Source organism: Callospermophilus lateralis, chromosome 11 (assembly GCF_048772815.1).
Source record: "Callospermophilus lateralis isolate mCalLat2 chromosome 11, mCalLat2.hap1, whole genome shotgun sequence".
Lineage (NCBI taxonomy): Eukaryota > Metazoa > Chordata > Mammalia > Rodentia > Sciuridae > Callospermophilus > Callospermophilus lateralis.
This window is the reverse complement of record NC_135315.1, coordinates 21,768,622-21,795,392: the sequence shown is the minus strand read 5'-3', so window position 1 is coordinate 21,795,392 and position 26,771 is coordinate 21,768,622. Positions and strand designations below refer to the sequence as shown.

Sequence of the window (26,771 nt, the reverse complement as noted above, 5' to 3'; positions counted from 1 at the left end):
CAATAGCCTAACAAGACCCTGTCTCAAAATAAAAAGTAAAAAAGAGCTGGGGGTGTAGCTAAGTGTCACAGCACCCCTGCATTCAGTCTCCAGTATTGCAAAAATAAATTAATTAAAATTTAAAAATAAAAACATAATAAACTAAACAAAAGTATGTGTGAAAATGTGAGGTGCTGATGAATTTTACTGGTTTTATGCAAATTACTTCTAAGTAGTTTATGGATTTACCTCTTTTAGATAATATTGTGGCACTATTATGTGATAATGTCCTTTTGTTTCTATATGAATTATTTATATTTGAAGAGCATGGAATCTTTTACCTTCTCAAGAGTGCTCAGCCACCAAAAAAACTTGGTTTTTATTGATCCACAGAGTTTATTTTTTTAAATTTTCCTTTGAGGAGTAAAATACGGTCCTTTTAAAGGGAATCAAAAGACAAAATTGATCCATCATGTTTTCTTCAAAACTCGGATTATTTTGGATTCCAAAAGGCTATCTCCTACCCCAGGGCTTCTTTTGCAAGCTGTTGTTTTTTTAGGGTCTTTGGACTCTTGCTCTGTCATTTGAAATAGTCTTAAAACAGGATCTGACAAAGAGCTCAGAGGCTTATTGGAGAGAGTGGGACATGGTTGGGATGACCCTTTGTGAAAGGAGCTGGATAAGCCAGGCCGATCACTCTTGTCTTACTCTGTTTTGGCCAGCTCAGGTTGGCATTCCTCACTGTCTAGTGTCTAGCTGGTATCCTTGTGAACCTAGCTAACCCTCTCTGCCTTACAAGTAGATACAGTTTTTCAGGGCCCTAGGAAATCTAGGGTTTAGGGAATAAAAAAGAGCTTTGATTTGGGATAAAAACAAGGTTTAGAGATCTGCTAGGTGTTAAGGAGATTAATCTTTATTATATCCAATGACCCCTGCCCATATCTTAAACAGACCTTGAAAAGAATGAGAGAATTCACATTCTGAGCATATCTTATGAGAAACAAAAACTAACATTTATTGAATCTGTTGTGCTAGATTGTGTGTGTTCATGTGTATCATCCCATTACTGTGTTCAGCTATATGATCATCCTACAGGAGTTCTCACAGTATTTCAGGAGGAATGATAATATCCACTTTTATAATTAAAACAGTGTTAAGACATACTTCCAACACCTTAGTTAGGGCCAGGTGTGGTGGTGCATGCCTGTAATCCCAGCAGCTCAGGAGGCTTAGGCAGGAGGATCATGAGTTCAGAGCCAGCCTCAGCTACTTACTGAGGACCTAAGCAACTCAGTGAGACTCCCTGTCTCTAAATAAATACAAAAAAGGGCTAGGGATGTGGCTCAGTGGTTAAGCGCCCATGGGTTCAATTCCTGGTACAAAAAAATAAAAAAGTCTAGGGAGATAAGATCCCTATTGCTTGAGGTAGAACAGTGTGAGGATATTGCAAAGAGCAGATGTAGGTACTGGTGATATAGCTCAGTGGTAGAGTGCTTGCCTAGCAGGCAGAAGGCCCAGGGTTCAATCCCCGGTCTCTCTCTCTCTCTCTCTCTCTCTCTCACACACACACACACACACCCCAAAAAAGACCAGATGTGTGCTGAGTCTATTTTTATTAGATCTGTGACCTTAGACAAATAATCTGAGTCCTAGTTGTCTCATTTGTGAAATGGGGATAATAGAAAATACTTTGTAGGAGTGGTTGTAAGAGTTTTGAGTTTTTAAAGATTTAGTACAGGGGCTGTGGCTATGGCTCAGCGGTAGAGCACTCGCCTAGCATATGCGAGCGAGGCCCTGGGTTCGATCCTCAGCACCACATAAAGTAAAAAAATAAAGACATTATGTCCACCTACAACTAAAAAAAAAATAAATTTTATATATATATAAGATTTAGTACATAGTGAAATGCCTGGAATGTGATGGATACCCAGTCAATGGTAGCTGCTCTTGTTAATGAAAAGCCTATGATAATACAACCTAAACACTGTAGAACCTATTCCAGTGATATTGCCCTTTTCTCAGGCATGCTTTTTAAGTTTTTTTAAAATTAATTAATTTTTTTAGTTGTAGATGGACACAATACCTTTATTTTGTTTATTTATTTTTATGTGGTGCTAAAGATTGAACCCAGTGCCCCACACATAGTAGGCAAGTGCTCTACCACTGAGCTACAACCCCAGCCCATATTTATTTATTTTTATGAGCTGAGGATTGAACCCAGTGTCTCACATGTGATGGGCCAGCGCTCTACTATTGAGCTTCAACTCCAGCCCTTAGGCATATTTTTGATATCAGCTTCTTGGCAAAATTTTGTCTTTTAAGGATGAATTTGATTTTTGTAAATGGCCAAGAAGCAGAGTCAGAGATGGGTACACATTTTTTTTTTTCTTCCTTTTTTTGGTATGAGGATTGAACCTAGGAGCATTCCACCTAAACCCTCTTCCTACCCCCCCCCCCACCTTTTTATGGGTACTGGGATTGAACTCAGGGGCATTTCCACTGAGCCACATCCCCAGCCCTGTTTTGTATTTTATTTAGAGACAGAGTCTCATTGAGTTGCTTAGTGCCTTGCTAAGTTGCTGAGGCTGGCTCTGAACTCACAATCCTTCTGTCTCAGCCTCCCGAGCCACTGGGATTATAGGCATGCACCACTGCACCTAGCTCCCCTGCCTTTTTTTTTTTTTTAAGCTTTCATAGTGACACTTTTATTTCTGTGGAATTGACCCTAGAAATGTAGTGACTGATTACAATATGTGTATCCCCAATCTTTTTTATTTTTATTTTGAGACAGGGTCTTGCTAAGTTGCCCAGGCTGGCCTTGAATTTGGGGAGCCTCCTGCCTCCGACTCTTTTGAGTTGCTTAAGATTAAGGATATGCACCACTATATCCAGCCAAATGTTTTTGTTGTTGATGGTGATGTGACAACCTCAGAAGTGCAATGTGACTTCCCATAATAATATCAATGGCTCTCATAAACTGGCTTTGGAGGCACTTCCAAAAGATGTGTTCCCAAGTTTTTTGAGCAATGAGAAAAACACTGTATATATGTAACTTCCCAAGGTGAATCTACTATATATATTCTGGAAAACACTCAATTTAGTCTGTACTGTAAAGTTTTGGAATATATGCTGTAAGATACCAAAAAAGGAGAAGCTCAAATAGAGTAGATTGCTTTGAAGAAAGCCTTGAGAAGATAGGACTTGAATTGAACCCTGACAGATAGATAGGATTTGGGGGCTGAGGTTATAGCTCAATGGTAGAGTGCTTGCCTAACACGTGTGAGGCATTGAGTTCGATCCTCAGCACCACATAAAAATAAATAAAATAAAGGTATTGTGTCCAACTACAACTAAAACAAATTAAAAAAAAAAAAAAGATAAGACTTGGTATTAAGGAAAGAGGGATTTCAGAGTATTGCAGGGAGAGCCACAAGAACAAAACAGGGATTCAGTTTATTCATTAGACATGGAATACTTCCCATGTGCTGTACATTTGCACAGAAGAAGGAACTATTCAGACATTAGGGAATACATAGTATACTAGGGAAGAAGCCCATATAATGAATAGTTATAATGCAGTATAGTAGAGTGGTATGGATACACTGTGTAGTGCAGAAGAGGGGCACCTGACCCAGTGTAGAAATTAAGAAAGAAGAGCTGGACATGGTGGTGCTCTCCTATAATACTGGAGACTTGGGAAGCTGAGGCAGGAGGATTGCAAGTTTAAGGCCAGCCTCAGCAGTTTAGCAAGACTCTCAGCAACTTTTTGAGACCCTGATTCAAAATAAAAAATAAAGGGCTGGGGATGTGGCTCAGTAGTAAAGCTCTGCTGGGTTCTTTTCTAAAGAAAAGAGGAAGAAGGGAAAGAGGGAGGAAGGGAGGAAAAGAAGAGATCAGGCTTACTGATGTAGTTTACTATTTAAGCAAAGGGCTTGAAACTTTCTTTTGTTCAAGATGCAAAAGCCTTGAAAAGATTGAAGCAAGTATTTTAGGAAGTTAAATTTGAGCCGTAAGAGATTGGATGCAAGGAGAATACTTGGAAGGCTTTTGCAGAACAGGCTAAATGTGAGATGATCTGAATTAGAATTGTGGAGGAAGGGATGGAAAAGCTAGGGGAAAGACATCAAGAGTAGATAGGATTCTTGACTCATTTGTGGAAACTAAAAAAGGTCTGAAACTTTGATACCTGGAAAAGTGACAGTGCTATTCAAGAAATAAGCATGAGGGGGAAGGTGAATATGATATTTAACATGCTACTGAGGCTCATAGCACCCAGTTATTCAGGAAAGCACTAAGACACTTTTTGCCGTGTCTCTCAAATCCTCCTTCCCCTTGCCAGCTCAACACCCAAACCTAACTACTTTGAATTTTAATTGCAGCGCCTCCACCTCCGCCCCCCATGATTAGAAATGGTGCCAGGGATGCTCCTCCACCCCCACCCCCATACCGAATGCATGGGTCAGAACCCCTGAACAGAGGAAAGCCCCCACCTCCACCCTCAAGGACGCCAGCTGGGCCACCCCCTCCTCCACCACCCCTGAGGAATGGCCATAGAGATTCTATCACCACTGTTCGATCTTTCTTGGGTAAGTAGTTAGTTGTTTTGCCTCAGAGTTCCTGTGGTTACTTCACTGACTACAGTGTCTTGGCTGCCAGATGGCTAGTGTGGAATGGGAATGGCCACAAGATAATCTTTGTTTACAGCAGTTCCTTTCTGACATTTGCTCTCAATCATTTTTTTTTAATGTCTAAATTTTTTTTTTAATTTTTTTTTATTCTACTTGTTATACATGACAGTAGAATGCATTTTGACACATCATACATAAATGGAGTATGACTTCTCATCCATCTAGTTGTACATGATGTAGAGTTACAGAGGTCATGTAATCATATATGCACATAGGGTAATAATGTCCAATTCATTCTACTATCATTCCTACCTTCACCCCCTCCCCTCCCTTCTCTCCCCTCTGTCTAGTCCAAAATACCTCTATTCCCATCTCCATTGTGAATTAGCATCCACATATCAGAGAAAACATTCGGCCTTTAGTACTTTGGGGTTGGCTTATTTTGCTTAGCATAATATTACCAGTTCCATCCATTTACTGGCAAATGCTATAGTTTTATTCTTCTTTAAGGCTGAGTAATATTCCATTGTGTATATATATACCACAGTTTCTTTATCCATTCATATGTTGAAGTGCACTTTGTTGGTTCCATAGTTTAGCTATTGTGAATTGATCTGCTGTAAACACTGATAGAGCTGTGTCACTGTAGAATGTTGATTTTAAATCCTTTGCGTATAAACCTAGGATTGAGATGACTGGGTCAAATGGTGGTTCCATTCCAAGTTTTCTGGGGAATCTCCTCTATATTGCTTTCCATAATGGTTATACCAATTTGCAGTCTCACCAGCAATATATGAGTGTATCTTTTCTCCTAAATCCTCGCCAGCATTAATTGTGCTTGTATTCTTTTTTTTAATTGTTTTTTTCTTAATTGTTGATAGATCTTTATTTAATTTATATGTGGTGCTGAAAATTGAACCCAGTGCCTCACACATGCCAGGCAAATGTGCTACTGCTGAGTCACAATCCCAGCCCTTGTTGCTTATATTCTTGATGATTGCCATTCTGACTGGAATAAGATGGAAATGTAGGAGCTGGGGTTGTGGCTCAGTGGCAGAGTGCTCGACTAGCATGCATGAGGCACTGGGTTCGATTCTCAGCACCACATACAAATAAATTTAAAAAATAAAAATAAAAAAAGGTCCATCAACAACTAAAAAAAATTTTAAAAAAAAGATGGAAGTGTAGTTTTGATTTTCATTTCTCTAATTTCTAGAGATGTTGAACATTTTTTCATATATTTGTTGATCGATTGTATTTCTTCTTCTTTGAAGTGTCTGTTCAGTTTCTTTACCCATTTATTGATTGGGTTATTTGCAGGTTTTTTTGGTGTTGAGTTTTTTGAGTTCTTTATGTATCCTGGAGGTTAATAGTATATGGAGGTGCGTGTGGTAAAGAATTTTTCCCATTCTATAGGGTCTGTCTTCACATTATTGGTTGTTTCCTTTGCTGTGAAGCAGTTTTTTAGTTTTATTCCATCCTGTTTATTGATTCTTGATTTTACTTCTTGCATTTTTGGAGTCTTGTTAAGGAAGTCAGTTCCTAAACTGACATGGTGGAGATTGGGACCCACTTTTTCTTCTATTAGGCACATACCCTCAGACTTTCATGCCCCATCCATTGACATACCTTTTCTTCTGTGAATTCTAGGCATGGTTGCTTTGGAATAGGTTGAAATATAATCAGGTGTCATACTAACTTTAAAGCTCCTCTCAAGTCCCCCCAAGGATCATTACTTATGGTTAGTTTTCATGGCAGAGGCTGTTCCTCTTTAAGATTATTCAGACAAGAATTATATATCCTAGGAAGAGCTCCTTTTAGCTGTGTAAAAACTAAACAAGTGGGACTTGGGGTATATCTCGGTGGTGGTGCTTCCTTAGCACATGCAGGGTCCTGGGTTCAATCCCTAGTACCCCAAAACTAAGTAAAACAAGCTTAGTATGCCAAGGTTCTGTTTTGATCCCCAGTATTGAAACAAACAACAAACAAACAAAAAAACATCACACAACTCTTATCTAATCAGCAGAGATCACTGACTGACTAGCTGTGTCATTTTGAGGAAGTCACTTCACTTCTCTAGGCCTCATTTCTATTATTTGTATAGCAAGGAGATTGATTAGATCAGGAAATCACCAGATTAACTTCACCAAGTTTGTAAGTATTGGGACCCCTTACCTAAAAGATTCTGGTTGTGGAATGGAGCCATAGAAAATGTGGTCCAGAGAATATTATTTATCCTCTGTGGAGGACCCCTGGAATAGAGCTTATGTAAGCTCTGTTGTAGCCCTAGCACTCTGGATTCCTTAGTGGTTGTTTTCTTCCCTCCTGCCCACATCCCCCATGTTTCAGTCTGTTCCTATTAAATGCACCAGGTGTTTGCTTTGAACACACATCCATAATGAAAAAATCTTTGTAATGTGATTAAACTGCACTTATAGGAAATTTGAGCCTTCTTGTGGAGGGCCATAGAAAGTAGTAGTGGGACCAAGGAGGTGGCTCTCTCAAGTATGTTGCAGAACTAAATGAGGGTAACCTAGGCTGAAAGGGAACTATGTGGTCAAATCTCTCAGAAGCTGCAGAAAAATATTACCATTTGAGGTTAATTCTGTAATTTGTAGATTCAATTCAGATAGTTTCCCATGGTGACAATCTATAAAATGACCATGTTATTGAATCTTGGAATTCTTGTTTCTTTCTGCTTCCATGCAAACAGTTGGAAGCAGTTTCCTGTTCCTCCCTGATTTTTTTTTTTTTTTTTTTTAAGAGAGAGAGAGAGAGAATTTTTTTTTTAATATTTTTCTTTTAGTTTTCGGCGGACACAACATCTTTGTTTGTATGATGTGCTGAGGATCGAACCCAGGCTGCATGCATGCCAGGCGAGCATGCTACTGCTTGAGCCACATCCCCAGCCCTCTTGCCTGATTTTTGATGGGAAATTTTGAAGAATCACCTCAATGACTTGCTCCTTAAAATAATCAAGTTTGTGCATGGGAGCCACCTCGGGTGCTGCTGTTGCTGTCTTTAAGAACCTTGGTTAGATGGGCAAGGCAGGCCCTCCATATGTCAGAGTGCATTTAAAGATTAGTAAGGGGGCTCATAAGTCAGAGGTCTGTGGAGCAAGAAAGTTCAATATGAGGTAATACTCTGTTCTTTTTGCAGATGATTTTGAATCAAAGTATTCTTTTCACCCAGTAGAAGATTTTCCTGCTCCAGAAGAATATAAACATTTTCAGAGAATATATCCCAGCAAAACAAACCGAGGTAAGAGAAGTAGTAAAGAAAGTTTTTCCATAATTGCATAGAATATAGAATTTTTCTGTTTTCTTAAGTCAAAAATCTGCTTCTCCTCATCTTCATTTTCTTTAAAAGAAACAAAGCAGGGGCTGGGGATGTGGCTCAAGCGGTAGCGCGCTCGCCTGGCATGCGTGCGGCCTGGGTTCGATCCTCAACACCACGTACAAACAAAGATGTTGTGTCCGTCGAAAACTAAAAAATAAATATTAAAATTCTCTCTCTCTCTCTCTCTCCCTCTCTCTTAAAAAAAAAAAAAAAAAAGAAAGCAAAAAAAAAAAAAAAAAAGAAACAAAGCAAAACAAGAAGACAATCTAGTCCCCAGATTTTAAAAATTAGCTTAAAAAGTCTTTTTATTTTATTTTTTTCAGCTGCCCGTGGAGCCCCACCTCTGCCACCCATTCTCAGGTGAAGTCTGGCTTGGTCCTGTTCCTCAGGAAAAAGGATAGACCTCCTTTTTTTGTCAGATGGTCCTCTCCATTCCCCTGAAACCTGCATGAGAGCTCCTAACATGTTTCTCCTGTGCAAACAATCCTAGACTCCAAGCATCCTTCCAGCTCACCTCCATCTATGCATCTCATCTCTGGACTTGGTGATTGGACTCTTTGCGTCAGCAGTAGGGTCTCAAACTCTGTATCCATCCCTACTCTAACAAACCCTGCTGGCCAGAAGAGGAGAAAGCCTCCATGTCTCCTGCTCTCCTCTGGGGAAAGGTGCCTTGTTGTGGTGAATGAACTCATTGTTGGGCAGGGTGGAGATTGGTACCCTTATCTGCCCTTATCCACTGTGGGGGGAGCTTGGCAGGTAGATTATATTCCATCATTTAGGAGGCTGGCACGGCCAGAACTTTGGTGGGAGGGGAGGGGGCATTTTTAGTGAAGCAGTAAAGGAGTTTGCAGAGAATTGATCTGTTTTAAAGGTCAGCTTTGGAGAAAGGACAAGGAAATGGGTCTTCTTTATTTTTAGGGGTATTTCAATTTTGTTCTCACTGCCCACCATCCAATCCCAGGGGTAAGTTGGATATAAACACTAAATACTAATTAGTTGAACTAAAACTTTAATCAAATGAGAGGGCGAAATAAACCGAGGATCATTTTAGAGCTGTTTAGTTCTTCTGTAACTAAGGGACTAGGAGCCATTTGAGTCCTCTAGGACTTCCTGCCCCCTTTCCTCAGGGTGCTAGGCTGAAGGGTTCTACCCCATCTCCTCAAAAGAAAAATTCCTTTTTGTCAGGGGCATCATTCATTCCTGATTCACAAATTCCAAAAACTACTGGTAGGAAATAGGAAGACAGGGTCTGGGCCTTAACTTCAACTTCAAGTCTGCCTCAGTCTTGTCTTGCTGACCCTAGCCCTTTGAGTCCTTCATGCTCCAGAATGACTTAAGAAGGGAAGGGCAAAACACTCTGCAAAAGACTTTATGGCTTGCTCGCGCTGAAGTTCACAGCCCATCTGACTGAGAAAGCTCTTTCCATTCCATTCTTTACCAGCCTCACCTTCCCAAGATTTCAGGGGCTAATGCAGCAGAGTTAAAGGGGTGAGGAAGTGAGTAGAAGTTTGTGGAGATACTCAAAATTCCTTTATGCCAAGAAGCACAAAAGACTTTGGTGTGAAGTGTGCTTCAGTCTGATAGGTCTTCCTTGGTAGCCAGCAATATGTTGTTTCTTTGTCTTCCAGGTCTTAATTAAAAGAGCACAGAGAAAATGGAGGGACCAACTGAGGTTGGACGATGGGACAGTGACTTTCCCTTCTCCAACAACAGGTTGGCGCTCCTGGGCTTCACACACCAGATGGATTGGTTTGCTACAGCTGTTGCCATATATAGAGGCTACTCAAAATTTGGCATGAGAGCAGGGAGACCAGGCTGTTTTTGAAATGAAGGGGGGAAACTATTTAAAAACCTCTTCTGAAACATCACAGGCTTGAAATGCTGCAGGGACCTTTCTAATCCATTAGATCATAAACTAAGGATCTGAGCATGATGTCAGGTGAAACCCAAATCTTCTCAATGGTAGGTGAAGGAGGGCTCAACTTGGGTTATCTGTTTGGAGTCTCTCTGTCCTTTGCCATCCCTTAGACCACATTAACTCTGGATATAGACTCTCATGATTAGGTCTGTCACCAGACTTTTTCAATTATTATTTATCATGCTTCTTTTTAAATCTGTTAGCAGTTACCTCCCAGACATTTCCCCAGCATCCTGAAGTGACTAGAGCTGAGAGAGGAGAGTACAAGAGTTGTTACTGCAGCAGAGTTCCAGGGTAGATGCTGACAAGTTACTGAACTTTGACTGTGAAGTCTTCCCATTTATTTTTAAAATGGGAGTTGATGCCTTTTGTACAGTGTTTATCAAAGTGTGTTTTTCTTTTTCCTTTATTCAAACATACATAGAGCATCAAAATAAGAATCACAAATAAAACCAAACCTCAGCTTTTCATTGGGGCTGATATCTTCTTCCCCATGACCTGCTACCACTCATATTCCTCAGCATTTGGATTGTGTCACATGGATATTGATTGTACTTTAACTGTCTTGGCCTCATGAAAAACAAAAAGGCCTGGGTCTAGATCTAATCAAATGGCTTTTCTCCTTTGGAACATGTTAATGACACAGCACCTATTTAAATATCTTTGCCTTATACATTATTTCTTCCCACTGTTAATAACAGATTTATTATCATGTATATTTGCTATTGAAGATGGGAATGTGATCCTCATAATTATTGGTCTATTTTGTATGTTGTACAGAGCTTGTAATATAGGTTTAAGGTGGGCTAGCTGCAAGAGCACTAAAACTTCTCACCTTTAAAACTGTTCTTTTTATCTACTCATGGGGATGTCAAAGATCAGGTGGTCTCATGTTGAGGCTATAGCCCAGTCCCCATTAACTCCCTTCTCCGTTCCTGGAGGGAAGAGACATTGCCCAACTAAGCATCTGAGAAGCTGTGTTAACAGTGATTGTGTGGGCTTGGTTTTATGATGTTTTTCCTTAGTGGGAAAAACATAATAGTTGTTTCTTACTGCCCTTTCTAGGAAGCAGGGCAGTGACCTCCAGGTTTTTAAATGAGCTAGATGCCTGTCTTCCCCCTCTCTGGTCACCAAACCTGGACCAAGGCATGTTGATATTCCAGGTATGGTTTTCTTCATCAATGGGATTTGATCCAGCTGCATAGCCCCACCATTTTCACAGCCTACGCCAGCAGAGTAAGAGCCTAGGACTATACCAGCGGATAGACATGAGGCTGCTGTCTCCAGGAATTTGTCCCAGCCCTCTTAACTGGCAAAGGCAAGGAGACTGGCCATTGCACTGGGGGACTCCCCTCACCCCTTTGGCTTCTCAGCTTGAAACCCAGATTTACCTCCAGGAAGAGGTGAGAAAAAAATGTAAATAGACTTGCTACAGAGCAACTCAGGGTTGGGGTGTGTTTTAATTCTCCTGATCACTTGAAATAATCTGTAGGCTGAGTGCTTATGGGAGTGGGGGAGAAGTGTTACTCCAGGGTCCTTCCTTTCTGTGAAGCTCTGGGGGTGGAGTATAGGGGATCAGAGGCCCTTTGATGGCACTACACTGAGCTGTCCTGGAAACCCAACCTACAATCAACTGCAAAATCAGATTCTTCACATTCCAGTTGTAGTCTTTCTTTCCCTGTTGAATATTAGTCCCTAGTTATGTAGTTATGGTGGCTTTCTGTTAAGCCACTCTAATTTAGGGAATGGGAGGGAAAGGGAGGTGAGCATTATAGCTCTGCCTTCGAGACTTATATCTTAAAAACAAAATTAAACAAAACTATAACCACTTCAAAATCACATGCAAAAAATGAAAAAGGGATAACTGACTGAAGGAAGGGTTTGGTTCCATTCAACTCCACGTTCATTGTGCCTTTACTTGTGTTAGATTTCTGTGCTTTCTTCCTTTCCCTCTGAAGTAATTAAAAATCTTCCTTGATAACTGCTGTTTCCTACTTTCTACTCTTGTTGTGACAACTTGGTGGGTTCCTTCTCTAATTATCTTAAATCTCATTCCACTGATGGCAGAGAGTGCCTAGCCTTCTTTTCTCATGTCTAACCTTTGTCGTTTTCCACAGTGACCAACATGGAAGTCACAGTTAACACTGAATAAAAGACTAGAATGATGTATGTGTGCATGCGTGTGTGTATGTGACCATCCCATCTACATGTGGATCCACTTCTTTAAAAAATAATTTATTATATGATTTATTTTGGAGATATATTCTGATTATAGTGCTCCCTCTCCCAAATAGCACTGATTCTTTTTTTTCCCCTTACCCCCTAAAATGTATAATCTGGTCTCAGGTTCAATTCTTTGGTACATTTCTTTCTTCTGAATGCTGTGCAGTTTAATTAAACCTTGCTTAAAAGAAAAAAACTGAAAACTGTGTACTCTTGTCTGGAATACCATCACAAATGGGGCATAGAGAGGTGGAAAAAAACCTAATGCCTCATATTCTGGGTAAGTGTGATGGTTTGATTCCATGTCACTTGAGAAAGTAGATGTACTGACTTAAGCAGAAGCAGCATCTGTGGTTTCCTGAGAGTTTTTTCTCCTCTTCCACATGTTTTGAAATTGCAGTTCTAGTTAGTTGTGCTGACTAGGAGAACCTGACAGTCATTTATATATATATACACACACATATACATATATGTATATATATGTATATGTATATATATTTGCTACTGAACCACTCTTTGCCCAGGATTTCAGGGAACCCAGGAGGCCCCCTGACCTTAGGTCCTTTCCTTGTATCCCTTATGATTGTTTCTACTTGTGTTGTATGTCTGATTCTCAAATTTTTGACAGTGAAAGAAAAGATGGGGGCAGAGCATTTAGGTTCATGTGTACATTCTTATGTGGGTGTTGGTTGTTTTCCTCACTGCTTTTTAAGCTGAAATCTTAGCTGGGTGTGGGTTTGGTTTTTTTTTTTTTTTTTTTTAACTTTGATTTTAGGTGTAAAAAAATTCAACCAGACATTTTTGCTTACTGTGGTCAGCTGATACAATAACCTCTAAGGTTTAATGAGCTTAACTTGAACTTTCATTACTAGCAAAGGTCTTGAAATCATTTCCTATACTGAATCATAATGGGTGTGTGTATGAATCACTCTCACATAATTTAGGTATAAAAACCTATGAGGAGGGTGAGGGGAAGGAGGGAAAAAAAAATACTCATTTCATTTTCATCCATACCTACCAGATTGGCTGAATTCCTGATTATTTGACCCATCATTGTTATTAATATGATTAATAAACTACCTATTTATTGATTTAATTGTTCTTCCTGACTGCAAATGGAGCTTGCCTAAGTGACTCTCAACTTCTTAACCATATAAGCTTTCTTTGCCTCACTGGGTGGTATTGCTTGTATGCAGATGCTAGACAGGTCCTTCCAGTGCACTTTGTTTCCTCCTCCATGATACTGTGTATGAGTGAAGTGATAAGCACACCAGTTTGTTCACTCTAATTACTACCAAGGCAAAGCTGCTTGCCTTGAATGTGCCTCTTCAGTATTTCCTGACCCAGTCTAGCCATGAACTAGCTCACTGGAAGGAAGTTGCCCATCTCTGATTCCTACTTTGCAGACAGAGGTAAGAGAACTGAAATATTAACCTCAGGACTCTGAAGAGTCCCAGAAGATAACTTGGAGAAGGGCATCACCTTTGACATCACTGAAGCCCAGTCTGGATTGCTTTTATACATATTGAATTTCTTTTTCACTCCTAGATTTAGGGATGTGAGATTGATTTACTGGTACTGAGGATTGAACCCAGGAGCATTTTACCACTGAGCTACTTCTCCAGCCCTTTTTATTTTTATTTATTTGTTTTTTAAAATTTTGAAATAGGGTCTTGCTGAGTTGCTTAGGGTCTCACAAAGTTGCTGAGACTGACCTTGAACTTGGGATCCTCCTGTCTCAACCTCCATAGTTCCTGGGATTACAGATGTATGCCACTGTGCCCAGCTGGGGTGTGATATTTAGAGGACTACAAATATGCTGTTCAACCACACACACACACACAAAAAAAAATTTTTTTCACACAAAGAGTGGATATCTACTTGGCAAGAATGTCCTTTTCATTTCTTCATTTGGCAAACATTTATTGTGTACTTCACTGTACCAGACAACCACAGTGATGATGAATAAAGCATGGTCTTTGCCTCCAAGGATCCTACAGTCTAGTAAAAGACTTAAAGGCAGCTGAGAAACTTCTAAAGTGTATTAAAAGTTTTCATGGGATTTAGCACAGAAGGATGGTGAGTTGCATTCCAGACAGTGGGAACAGCAAGAAGAGAGAGAAGCAATTGACACTGACGGTTGTGTGCATAATGTTAGTGGAGGTTCATTAGAGTGAAAAGAGGGAAGTTCAAATAGATAATCTTTTAGAAACTTTTCAGTCCTGACATTCTGTGACACTTTTGTCTGCTTCCACCGGGGTCAAGTCACTTTTCTTTGGCCAGTGCTGTTATTTTCTGGTGGTTTCATCAGCTCCAATATGCACTTTACGTACTTAAGTTCTGCTCTCTCCCACTGTGAATGTAGTTGTTTACCCAAATCTCTCAAGGCTGGCAATTATTAATGGCAAGTTTTAGATGCCCATGTTTTAAAAATATGAATAGTGAAGGTGCATCCGGGTTCTGTTATTCTGTTAGGTCAGAAATACCATCTGATCAGAAAGCATTCTAGTTACTCTTTTTCCATTCATGGAAGCCTGTGTTTTGTAGTTTTTAGCTGCTAAAAAGCTCCTTCACCATCTCTTCCTATTTAGAACCTGCATCTGTTTAACCTTACTCCTATGACTAAGTGGTCAAGAATTTGATTTCCTGTCAGTACAAATTCTGGCTCTTCCACTTGGTAGTTGTGTGACATTGGACAGGCTTATGCAATCCCCTCTATATCTTGGTTTCCCCATTTATAGAATGGAAATACCAACACTGTGGATGCTTGTGAAGATTAATAAACTGATAGTTGGTAAAATACCAAGTTCAGTTCCTAGCATATACTTAAGCTTTCTGTATTGACTCATCTATATGAACTAAGTTAACAATTAACTAACAATCATATTGTTGTGTTCCTATTTCTCAGCTTTATGAAAAGGCTCTATTTGATATTGCAGGGTAAAAGATAAATGTTTATCATCACTTAGAATTGGGTTCTGGCCTTTAAAGGAACCTGAGGCTTAGATGAGTTATTTATTAGCTTTGTAAGCTGACCTTCAAATTACTGCTCTAGTTTATATTGTTCATTAAATGCTCAACTTGCCTCCTCTGTAACTGTCTTTCCTCGCCCTGAAACCCAGGGTTTGGCCACAGAAGATTTTAATATTAAGAGGACATAATTCCATTCCCCACATGTGTGGATTAATGATAAGAAGGTGCACAGGGTATAATATTCTTATCCTGAACAGAAGTAAAGCGCTGGGATAACTACTTCTCACTTGTGAAGCACAAAAGATACTGTGTTGAAGCCACGTATAAAACTTTACCAAAAAATAACCAGTTTAGGTGCCAGGACATCAGAGTCCAAGGCTCTTCATTGCCACTAAGATGGTGTGGTCTCTAATCCTGTGCACTCCTTTACTTCATGCCTTGCAGAACTGAATTAGAGGTGACTAAAATGCTAGCATCATTCCTGGCATACAGAACCGCCCCCAAAATGGTAGGTATTATGTAGTGTTACCCTGAAAATCTAACACATTGGGATAATGAAAATGGATACGTCTGGCAGCGAGAAGGACAACGACATATTAATACCTGTAGTCCAAAGAAGAACGCGGAAATAGAGTCTTATGGGACAAAGACTACATTCCCCGCCGGGCTTTGCGACTTGGCGGGTTAACTAGAACCGCATCCGCCGCCACCGCGCGCCTTTCCGCGGAAGCCCCGGATGCACATGCCCTCTCCGGTAATGGGTGTGGTCTCGCGTTGGCTCTGAGATCTGGGGCCGTCTTATTGGCTGTAGGCTTTCCAGCTGGATTGGACACGAAGGAAGGGGTGGTGGCCAAGGCTCGTGGCGCGGCGGTGTCAGCCAATGGGAAGCGTGGCTGGGCTTTAGCGCGAAGCGGGAATGCTGCGACTGCGTGGATTTGGCGCGAGCTGACTTTTCTACCGCTGGTGTGTAGTTTGTGTGGAGCTTGTGGTAGAGAGTCCCTGAGGCCGTGTGAGACGTGAGAAGGAACCTGCACTGAGGTGACGCATCCCTGAGGGGTGGAAAGGAGAGGATTTCCCTGTGGTGCCTGGGGTCTGGGAGCCAGCGGGTTGGGAGAGGGCTGCGGGCTCCCACGAGGCCCCAGGTAAAGTTGAGGAGATCTGAGATCGCAGCAAGTCTGAGGTCGGCGTCCTTAGGAAGAGGGATGTGGGCCCTCGGAATGGTGGAAAGGTTCTGGCAGTGCTGCGTGATGTAAGGAACTGAAAACTGTAGAAAGGAAATGTTCCAGAATTGAGGACTGTGTGGAGTTAGGACTACAGAGTCCAAGAGCGGAGTGAAGACCGAGCTGTGCTGTCAGGGCACAGGACTGTCAGGGTGGCGGTTATGGGCTCAGATGAAGATGCCCCGCATGCCTGGAGTAAGGAGATTAGAAGTACTGTAAATGAAAATAAACTTATTGGGTCGCTCTAGCGAATAAGAAAGTGGGCTGGTGCCAGAATGCTTGGGATTAGTTAATCCCTGTTTTCCTGTGATTTGGGGCCTCTGTGCATATCAGTTGTCTCATTTGTTAGATGGGGATAATAATTGTACCTACCTCTTAGGTAGTTGTAAAACTTAAATGAGTTAACATGAGAAAATGCTTATAACAACCTTTTACACATACTAGGTAGGCAACACTGTTAGCTGTTATTGCATAGATTTGAGTGTGAAGCAGAATGCTAAAATATTATAACATGATTTACTTATGAAATGAATGTTGATCATAGGTATAAATAAATTCCATGTTAGTTATTTTCTATTCTCTTTAACACATTTACAGGCTGCTCTGTTCTTTTATGAATCCTGCTGTGTTGCCATCATGCCTCAAACCAGATCCCAGGCACAGGCTACAATCAATTTTCCCAAAAAGAAGCTATCTCGGGCTTTGAACAAAACCAAAAACTCTAGTGACACTAAACTACAACCAACAAATGTCCAGGCTATACCCTCTTCTCCTGGTGTAAAGAGTCTGCCTCTCAGCCCTAGAAAACGTCTAGGTAAGCTTTCCTTTGTATGAGTACAGCTTTTTGACCAGTATCTCTCAACCTTTCTTTTCTCAGTGATAAGATGCCTGTCCTTCAAAAGACTTTCCTAAGTTCAGTTGAGTCTGCTCTATAAATTTTATTTATTTTCAGCATAAAATAAAGATTTGGTGCAAGCAAAATGGTTACTAAGTGCTTACTGAACTTCCAAGTTAAGCCACTTATTGAGATCACTTTCTGAACTACTTAATAGATCTGGTCTTCAGTTACCTAATACTGAACTTAGTTCTGTCATTATTTTCCATTATGTTGCAGTTATATGGTATTATGAAATTTGCCTTCATATTGTGAAATCAAGAGAAACAAATGGGTCTCGTTCTTAGTATTTTCAGACCTTTTCTTATTTTAGAACACTGATTGGCACCCAGGACCTCTCACATACTTGGCAAGTGCACCCTAAGCCCCAGAGCATTTGTTTTTAATGGGGTGTGATTAGGTTATCAGAGCTTGGTGCAATTGGCATAATAAGTAAAAGCCAGGGGTGCTGTGAAGCATCCCATAATACACATGACGTTCTCTCCACAACAAATGAGTCTTTGGTCCAATATGTCAATGAAGCCAAGGTTGAGAAATCCTGTTTTTTAGAACAGTTTTAGAATTTTTACTGCATTACAACTCATTTGATTTCTATGAAATAATACGATTCAGCGATGCCATCTAGTGGCCAGTATTAGCTTCTAGGTGAGAAGGATGTTTATTTTGTGGTTTCTCCTCTCTTTTCACTATCTACTGCTGTGAGTGACCATGTTTTGATTTTTTTTGTTTCAGGTGATGACAACCTATGCAACACTCCCCATTTATCTCCCTGTTCTCCACCAAAGCAAGGCAAGAAAGAGAATAGCCCCCCTCGTTCACATACACCTAAGGGTCGGAGATTGGTATTTGACAATCAGCTGATAGTTAAGTCTCCTAGCAAAAGAGAACAAGCCAGAATTCATCAAAATAAAATACTTCCTTCAGTTCAAAAAGATCAGGAGATCATAACAAATTCTGAACAGAAATGTGCAATGGAGAAAGACTCTGCACGTTTGAGATTATTCAAGCAAGAAGGTGCGTTCTTACATGGCAGCTGTTAGTGCAGCTGTTATAAACAAAGCTGATGACTTCAGATGAAGCTCAGTGAGTTTTTTTCAGTCACCTTCCGTTCTGTCTAGTTGTCCTTTTTATGTCTGATGCAGGTACTTGCTACCGACAAGCAAAGGTTGTCCTGAATACAGCTGTTCCAGATCGGCTGCCTGCCAGAGAAAAGGAAATGGATGTTATCAGGAATTTCCTGAGGGAACACATCTGTGGGGAAAAAGCTGGAAGTCTGTACCTTTCTGGTGCTCCTGGAACTGGAAAAACTGCCTGTTTAAGCCGAATTCTGCAAGACCTCAAGGTACATTGAGAATCTGAATGTTGATGCTCTTGCTAAAATGATACTTGGGTTTTTTGTTGTTGTTGTTGTTGGTGGTGGTGGTGGTGGTGGTGGTGGTGGTGGTTGTAGATGGATACAATACCTTTATTTATTTATTTATGTTTTTTAGGGTGCTAGGGTTGTGGCTCAGCAGTAGAGTGCTCACTTAGCACACGTGGGGCCCTTTCAATCCTCAGCACCACATAAAAATAAATAAGATAAAGGTATTGTGTCCAACTACAACTAAAAATATATATATATTAAAAAAATTTTTTTTTAGTTGTCAATGGACCTTTATTTTATTTATTTTTATGTGGTGCTGAGGATCAAACCCAGTGCCTCATACATGCTAGACAAGCGCTCTACCACTGAGCCACAACCCCAGCCCGATACTTGGTTATTAAGGGTTCAGGAAGACAAACATTTAGGAGATTGAAAATAATAAGACCTTTTTGTTTCATTGTCTAAATCTTTCCACATGAAAGTAGAACTTCCTCTCTTATATACTATTATCTCTCAAAGATAGTTCAAATTTCATCAAATCTTTATCTGAAGCCAAAATAACTGCCAAGTTTTTTATTTTTGTTTGTTTGGTTTTTTTCTAGAAGGAAGTAAAAGGCTTTAAAACTATCATGCTGAATTGCATGTCCTTGAGGAAAGCCCAGGCTGTATTCCCAGCTATTGCTCAGGAGATTTGTCAAGAAGAAGTATCCAGGCTAGCTGGGAAGGACATGATGAAGAAACTGGAAAAACATATGACTACAGAGAAGGGCCCCATGATGTAAGTATTTCTCTGCTACATATTGCTCAGTGAAAATCTGCAAGGTCTATTGCTTACCAAAAGAATATTCACGATGTTTGCTCTATAAGAAGAGGTAGTTACATAAAAGTACCCTTTCTAATTTTTTAAATTGGAAAAAATGTTTTTAAAACTAATTGCTTGAAAACACTGGGGTGTTGGGGGTTTCGTTCTAAGAGTGACTAGAGATTTACATAAATTATAGTCTTCAAACTTGTCTCAACTTTACAAATGTGATATAAAATTAGTCCAAATCAAACAGATTGAAGGTTTAAGAAAGTAACTATGGATGCTAATTGTTTTTCTTTCTATATAGTGTGTTGGTGTTGGACGAGATGGATCAACTGGACACCAAAGGGCAGGATGTATTATACACACTGTTTGAATGGCCATGGCTGAGCAATTCTCGATTAGTGCTTATTGGTTAGTTCTTAGTTGTTAATGTTACATGGTGGTTCTGAAACTTTTGGGTTTTTGTTTGTTTCCAATACTGGAGATTGACTCAAGGATGCTTTACTACTAAGCTATATCCCCAGCCCTTATAATTTTTTATTTTGAGGCAGAATCTGTTGCTTATGGCCTGGCTAAATTGCTTAGACTGGCCTCAAACTTGTTGTCTTCCTATCTTAGCTTCATTCACTTTGGACTAGGCATGTAGCTTAGTGGTAGAGTACTTGCCTAGCAGGTGTGAGGCCCTGGGTTCAATGCCTATATTGCAAAATAAATAAATAAATCTGTCCAGCTTTTGCTAGTAATTTTAATCTAAGGTAAATTACTTTTAAGTCTGAATAAAAATGACTTAGGAGCTGGTGCTATGATGGCATATGTAGTCTCAGGTACTCAGGAGGCTGAGGCAGGAGGATCAAAAGTTCAGAGACAATTGGATAACATGGCAATACCCTTTAAAAATGACCTAGGGGCTGGAGGTGTAGCTCAAGGTAGAGTGTGTGCATATATATATCCTATCTAATAGGTATATTTTACCTTTGGAATGGGGAGGAAGGCAGGTGGGAAGAAACAATTGAATACTAGATTATAAGTGGAAGTTTTTTCTTTCAGAGGTTTCGTTTTTCTTTTCAGATGATTTGACTGATGATGCTTCTTATCTCCTCCTCAGGTATTGCTAATACCCTGGATCTCACAGACAGAATTCTGCCAAGGCTGGAGGCTAGAGAAAAATGTAAGCCACAGCTATTGAACTTCCCACCTTATACCAGAAACCAGATAGCCGCAATCTTACAGGATCGACTTAATCAAGTGAGTGCCAACCCTTATGCCAAATTTTATTCCTCAGATGACCTTTGTTGAGGAAACCTAACTGTAGTTCTAAATTATTTTGCTTTGATTGCTTTACTAATGGTATGGGGCATACCTATGGACCCATAGTGGGAACATTTTTGTGTGAATTTCCATTTATAGCTCCATTTATTGGATCTTCAGTGTTGAAATAAAAGAAGTGAAATAATTCACTCATGCTTTTTTTTTTTTTTTTCCTGGAACTCCCTAGTTCCTGTTGAACCCAGGGGCACTTAACCACTCAGCCACATCCCCAGCCCTTTTTATTATTTATTTAGAAACAGGGTCTCTCTGAGTTACTAAGGGTCTTGCTAAGTTGCTGAGGCTAGCTTTTTTAAAATCTCTTAATACACTTTTTTTTTTTTTTTTAAGTTGTCAACAGATTTTTAATTATATGTGGTGCTGAGAATTGAACCCAGGGCCTCACACCTGCTAGTCAAGCACCCGACCACTGAGCCACAACCTTAGCCCTGAGGCTGGCTTTGAAATCTCAATCCTCCTGCCTCAGCCTCCTGAGTAGCTGGGATTACAGGAGTGCATGCTACCATGTCCAGCCACTCAAATGCTTCTTTAATGACCTTTATAAATAGGGCCTATGATAAATTTTCTTCTGAAAGTGACTAAATAGTTTTGTGGGTTTTTTTTTTTTTTTTTTTTTTTTTTTTTTTTTTGCCAATTTATGTTCTGATTCAATTGCTTTTTGGTTTTCCTCACTCATGAACCTTTGCCACATTCTTATAAAAATTCTTAAATATGTGAAGACTGAAATATCTTCATTTATTTACAAATAGAAAAGACATCTCCTAATGGGTAGCCAGTCAGGTTTAGTCTTAATTGTGAAAATATTTACATCTAGAACCTAAACTGCAGAGAGATTCAAATTGTCTTCTATGTCTTGTCTAAAGGTGTCTGGAGATCAGGTTCTAGACAATGCTGCAATTCAGTTCTGTGCCCGCAAAGTCTCCGCTGTTTCAGGAGATGTTCGCAAAGCACTAGATGTTTGCAGGTGAGTTATGGCACTGTAGGCTGCTTTTATTTAAAGAAATCTAGAAATGGCTGTTAATTGTCTCTTGTAACTCAAGTGAATGTGGCTTAAGAGGCTCCATTCTGCTACTTTCTACACTCAGAAAAGAGGACTTGTTTCTCAGTGGGGAGCTCTGGATTTCCACCGTGTTAATGTCTGAAACATTATCAGTCCATTACCTACAGAGGGAGAAACAAATGAGATGTTGCTGGCACTCCCTGTGGTGATTATAGATTGGTTAATTACATTTGTATTAAAAAAGACTCCAGTTTACTTTTCCATTAGCTGGTTTCAAGCAGGTTTATTTATGGACCTGAACCATCTTTGCCTTTAGACTTTCTTCCCCTTCTTTCCTTTTGTAGGCACCCCTTCTTCCCTCCAGTTGGTAGTCCCCCACAGTATTCCAGACCTTTCTCCTTTCCCATCCCCCTCCCTCTCCTGCTGGGGAAAGCCTCTGTGCTGACTGATGAAATTTCTTCCCTCCCAGTAGGGACACTGGGTCCATTAAAATGATACTTGCTGTGCTGGCCCTCTGGTCCAACCTCCCCCTACTGCCTTGCAGAAGATCCAGGTCTGGCTTATGGCTTCCTGTGGGCAAAGCACTTTGGAGAGAGCAGTGGGAGAGTAAGCTCTTCCTATTGCTAGATTGCATGATCCTGAATTTAAAAGTTTCCCTAGTCAGCAAACTACTTGAGTGAAGACTATAGCTATGAACAACATTCATGTAGGCTGGCATGATTTAGCCTTTACATATCCTATGTATATATAACTCATGACTCCCCTTTTAGGTCTGCTGTGTATGCATGGTGCTAGTTTTCTTAGTCACCCACACTAATATCTTCTCTTCTACCCATGACATTTTTCCTCCTCCAAAATGTTATTGGCTCAATGTATGATGACCTACTTGGCATCTAAAAGAGGAACCATGTAGTGTGTTGAAATTTCTCAAATCCCTGGTCCATGAATTATTTCAAGGCAATTAAATCCCCTTTAGCTGAGACATAACCTAGTTTTGTTTGGGGGCTTTAAATTTTTAAAACATGTTTTTAGTTAATGTGCCTGCTTTTGAGCTTGGTGGTTGGTGTGGTATTTAGTTTGGCTCTGATGAAATTAATTTTAGAAAAAATTTTTTTATAGGAGAGCTATTGAAATTGTAGAGTCGGATGTCAAAAGCCAGACTATCCTCAAACCACTGTCTGAGTGTAAGTAGTTTATCTCCTTTTTGTCTTATTTTATAATTGGAAGCTTAACTTTGCTGAGGAAAGAGGTATAAAGATAAAATGAATGTAGTTAAATATACACTCACCCATTCCTGTATGTGTGTGTTTAGTCAGTTTCATTTATTTTACTTTAATCTTGCCTGCCAATACCATAGTCTATGAATTACTGGAAATGAACTCCCCAGGGTGTTATATAAATGGCTAGGATAGAGTCAATTTTCTTTCCAGGATCGAGGAATGAAAGCTGTCAACAATAAGCTTCTTTGTGGGTGCTTAAGTTGAGTGCAAGAAGGTGAAAACAAAGTCTGATAAATAAGAGAGGTAAAAAATTGTGAGTTCATCTTGGGATATCTTAAGCCTTTAAACAAGTCTAGGAGGGTAGAGGTACAAAGATCATATTGCTACAGTAAACAGAAGGCTATCACAAATGGCAAAATTAACTTTCTTTCCCCTCAGCTTTGTTCTTTTAGATGTGGCAGATGTAAAATGGCCATGAAATACATATCTTATTGGTGTTTAATATCCAATGTTAATCTTTAAAAACAGGACAGTTTGACTTGGCTGTTTCTTCCTTCATTCCTGCACTGGTTTGGAGTTATTAAAGTTGTTTCTATCACTATAGTTCTGGCATAAAATCTTTCTCTTTCATCAACTTGTTAAAATAAATAACTTAGAAAAGAAAATAACTTAAAATATTTCAGAAGTAGACAAACTTGTGTTTAGACTGAGGATAGGCAATATATGCCAATGTGTATTTAAACTTAGATACTGGTTTCCTGATTCTCTTCACCTCCTCCCTCCGCCACCTTTTTGCTGTACCAGTAACATTTCGGCTTGTCAGTGAGCACCACTGGCACAAACATTGTTAAACGAAGTTGTAAGGTCTAGACTAGCCTAATTCCTATCTTGACCTTTTTTTTTTTTTTTTTTAGTTGTTAAAGGACCTTTGTTTTATTTATTTATATATAGTGCTGAGAAGATTGAACCCAGTGCCTCACACATGCTAGGCAAGTGCTCTACCACTGAGCTACAACCCCAGCCCCCTCTTTTGACTTGATATGGGTGGGGTTAACTTTATGGTTCCAGAAAGCTATAGGAACATTGAGTTCAACTAAGTAAAAGAGGGAACTTTAATATATAGAAACAACTTCTTTGAAATATAGTGGGTTCTGCAGCAATGAAGATATTCAATCAAAAGCTGGATAGGTGACCACATGTTGGGATTGTTTTAGAGCAGACTCAGCCATTGGGTAAAGGGTAAGAATAGACCTCTGAATTCCTTTCAATTTTAAGATTCTGTTACTTGATCTGTGAGCTCTGGTTTCTCCATTAGTCCTCTGCAGCATCCCGTTTGTGGTAATGAAATAGAAGAATTGTGTGGGGCAATTGCAAATGGTCTCAGGAAGTAACTTCAGGCAAAGGTTGTTACAGAGCAAATCCCTCCTCTGTCTTACAAGTCATGCATCTCCAAACAATAAGCCCATAGTCCTGTGCAGCTTGTTGGCAGTTTCCCAACCTCTGACTTTTGAGAGGGTGCTATCTGCTAGGATATCCAATGACATTTTCTCAAGTGTTACTCTCCTGCATATCAGCTTGGGCAAGTGAACCAAACCTCAAAGGTCATTTCGGAGGTCATCTGGATGACTGATATGGGATTGACTTTATTGTCCACACTTATCTACTCATTTGATTCAAAATATTAGGTAATTTTTCCAACTATTTTCTTTTTTACGTTCTTAATAGCTGGGCATAGTTATCATTTTTTCTTTGAGGTTCTATTCTTTACCTCTGAGGCATTAAGAATTTCCAAGGCAGAAAACCATAGCTCTCTGTCTGGTCCTTACTTTATTATGAGGTAGATTTTGTCTCTCCAACATTGAATTACATTCTGTAGGACCAAATATCACTTAAATAACCCTACTTCCCAAGTCTTCCCACATTTATTTGGCATCTTTCTGAAGATATCATTGTCTTTTATCCTTTGGCTTCTAGTTAGAGTTGGAAACTTTGCTTTGCCATCATGTGACTGACATGGGTTTCCTTTAGCTAAAAAATTATTATTTACTTTGTAGGTAAATCATCCTCTGAGTCTCTGATTCCCAAGCGTGTTGGTCTTACTCACATATCCCAAGTTATTTCAGAAGTTGATGGTAACAGAATGACTTTGGGTCGAGAAGGAGCACAGGATTCCTTCCCTCTCCAACAGAAGATCTTGGTCTGCTCTTTGCTGCTTTTGACCAGGCAGTTGAAAATCAAAGAAGTCACTCTGGGGAAGGTAAGTTGGGAATCTCAGCAGAAGAAGCTGAGGTAGAGATGAGGATCTGCTTTGCAGCACAGGTATTTTCCAAAGGCTTATCATGTTCCAACTGGTGTTTTAACAGTAAGAATAATATTGGTACTGTATAAAAGGCAACTGACTCAATTTCCCTTGAGATGTGCTTAACTTTAACCATTAATCACTACCCTGTCCTCCCTGATATTTCTTCATCTCTCTACGAAGTTATTTTAAAGTCCTCTTCCTACATTACAGTATAGGGTTTTGGGAATATCTACTGAATGCTTATTCAAGGATGGTGACTTTTAAGTAACAATTCTCCCTCTTTTTCCTCCCAGTTATATGAAGCCTACAGTAACGTCTGTCGTAAACAGCAGGTGGCAGCTGTGGACCAGTCAGAGTGTTTGTCACTTTCAGGGCTCTTAGAATCCAGGGGAATTTTAGGATTAAAGAAAAATAAGGAAACCCGATTTACAAAGGTACGACCAACTGCTTCTTTGTGACAGTGCTTTTAATTGTACTATTTAAATGGCAATAATTAGATAAGCAATTTTTTTTTTTAAAGTTAAGTTTTAAGGTGTTTGAGAATAGGAGTGTGATATGAATGAGATTACCCCCACCCCCACCTCCTAGGCCATTGTAAAAAGCAGTATTTAACTTGCTTGCCTCTAGGGAGAGAAGTTTAATATGGTAGAAGTTAGTGTGGTAGCAACTTTGCTTTCATGAGTTCTTCACCATGCAAAATCCTTTTCTCTTTTCAGGTGTCTTTGAAGATTGATGAGAAGGAAATAGAGCATGCTCTGAAAGACAGAGCTTTAATTGGAAATATCTTAGCTACTGGATTGTCTTAAATTCTTCTCTCACATCCCCCCAAAAGTATTCAGCTGGCATTTAGAGAGCTATGGAGTCTTCATTTTAGTACTTTATACATTCGCTCCAAAACCAAATATGACTTTTTTTACTCAACAGCAAGGAATTTTAATCTATAGATTCATGAATATTAGCACAGAATAATATCTATGGGTCTTATTTTTATACATAAATGAATAAGTAAACCCTTTTTAAATTAAATTAACTGCCTCTCCCACTTGTTTGTCTCTAACCAGCATGTTTGCAAGTATACAGAATTATGTTGTGGAATGTGTAAATCTTTACCTCTAAGTTTCCTCAAACATTGGTATATTTTCTTAAGAACTCGGAGGTTAGGGTAAGAAGAATGAAAAAGAATGAGGGGGAAAAAAAAAGTCTACATGGAGATTTGAAGGACATTTCATTTCTTTATGGAGAACTACTATGTTCATGGTGCTGAATTACCACATTGTGACACTTTAAAGACGGTCATCAGAGTTTTTTGGATACTCCTAACCTTGTGGGGGTAGTTAGAAGAATGTAACTTTACAGATTGTGAATATATTTATTTATTTTCAAGTTGTATTTGTCTTTTGTGTGTGTGTGTGGTGCTGAGGATTGAACCTAGGGCCTCCTGCATGCAAGGCAAGCACTCTACCAACTGAGCTATATCCCCAGCCCTGTATTTGTCTTTTTAAGCATTCATGTTTTAAGAGACCCCAGGCTTTCAGAAAGCAATGTGAAAATTCCTTACCAAACATTTCCAGTCTTTG

The 26,771-nt window shown here is 39.7% G+C and overlaps 2 protein-coding genes across 6 annotated transcripts in view; both read left to right on the top strand.

The window, feature by feature from the left end:
* The window catches only part of Wipf2 (WAS/WASL interacting protein family member 2), a 50,169-nt gene extending 36,991 nt beyond the window's left edge, over positions 1-13,178 (top strand). For 4 of the 5 annotated variants that reach the window (XM_076870260.2, XM_076870261.2, XM_077110547.1 and 1 more), the window contains 3 exons: positions 4,359-4,565; positions 7,767-7,868; positions 8,270-13,178. In XM_076870260.2, the coding sequence (XP_076726375.1) occupies positions 4,359-4,565; positions 7,767-7,868; positions 8,270-8,310 (350 nt within the window). In that variant the 3' untranslated portion in view covers positions 8,311-13,178. The remainder of the gene's footprint in view (positions 1-4,358; positions 4,566-7,766; positions 7,869-8,269) is intronic. The other variant, XR_013092676.2, reaches the window with a different exon arrangement.
* Positions 13,179-16,028: 2,850 nt separating this feature from the next.
* Positions 16,029-26,112, top strand: Cdc6 (cell division cycle 6). The gene is made up of 12 exons (XM_076870969.2): positions 16,029-16,098; positions 16,878-17,094; positions 17,908-18,189; positions 18,318-18,517; positions 19,141-19,316; positions 19,651-19,757; positions 20,452-20,591; positions 21,536-21,636; positions 22,792-22,856; positions 24,947-25,149; positions 25,488-25,628; positions 25,911-26,112. Exons 2-12 carry the CDS (start codon positions 16,917-16,919, stop codon positions 25,998-26,000), a joined length of 1,683 nt encoding a protein of 560 aa, XP_076727084.2. The 5' UTR covers positions 16,029-16,098; positions 16,878-16,916; the 3' UTR covers positions 26,001-26,112.
* The last annotated feature ends 659 nt before the right edge of the window (positions 26,113-26,771 follow it).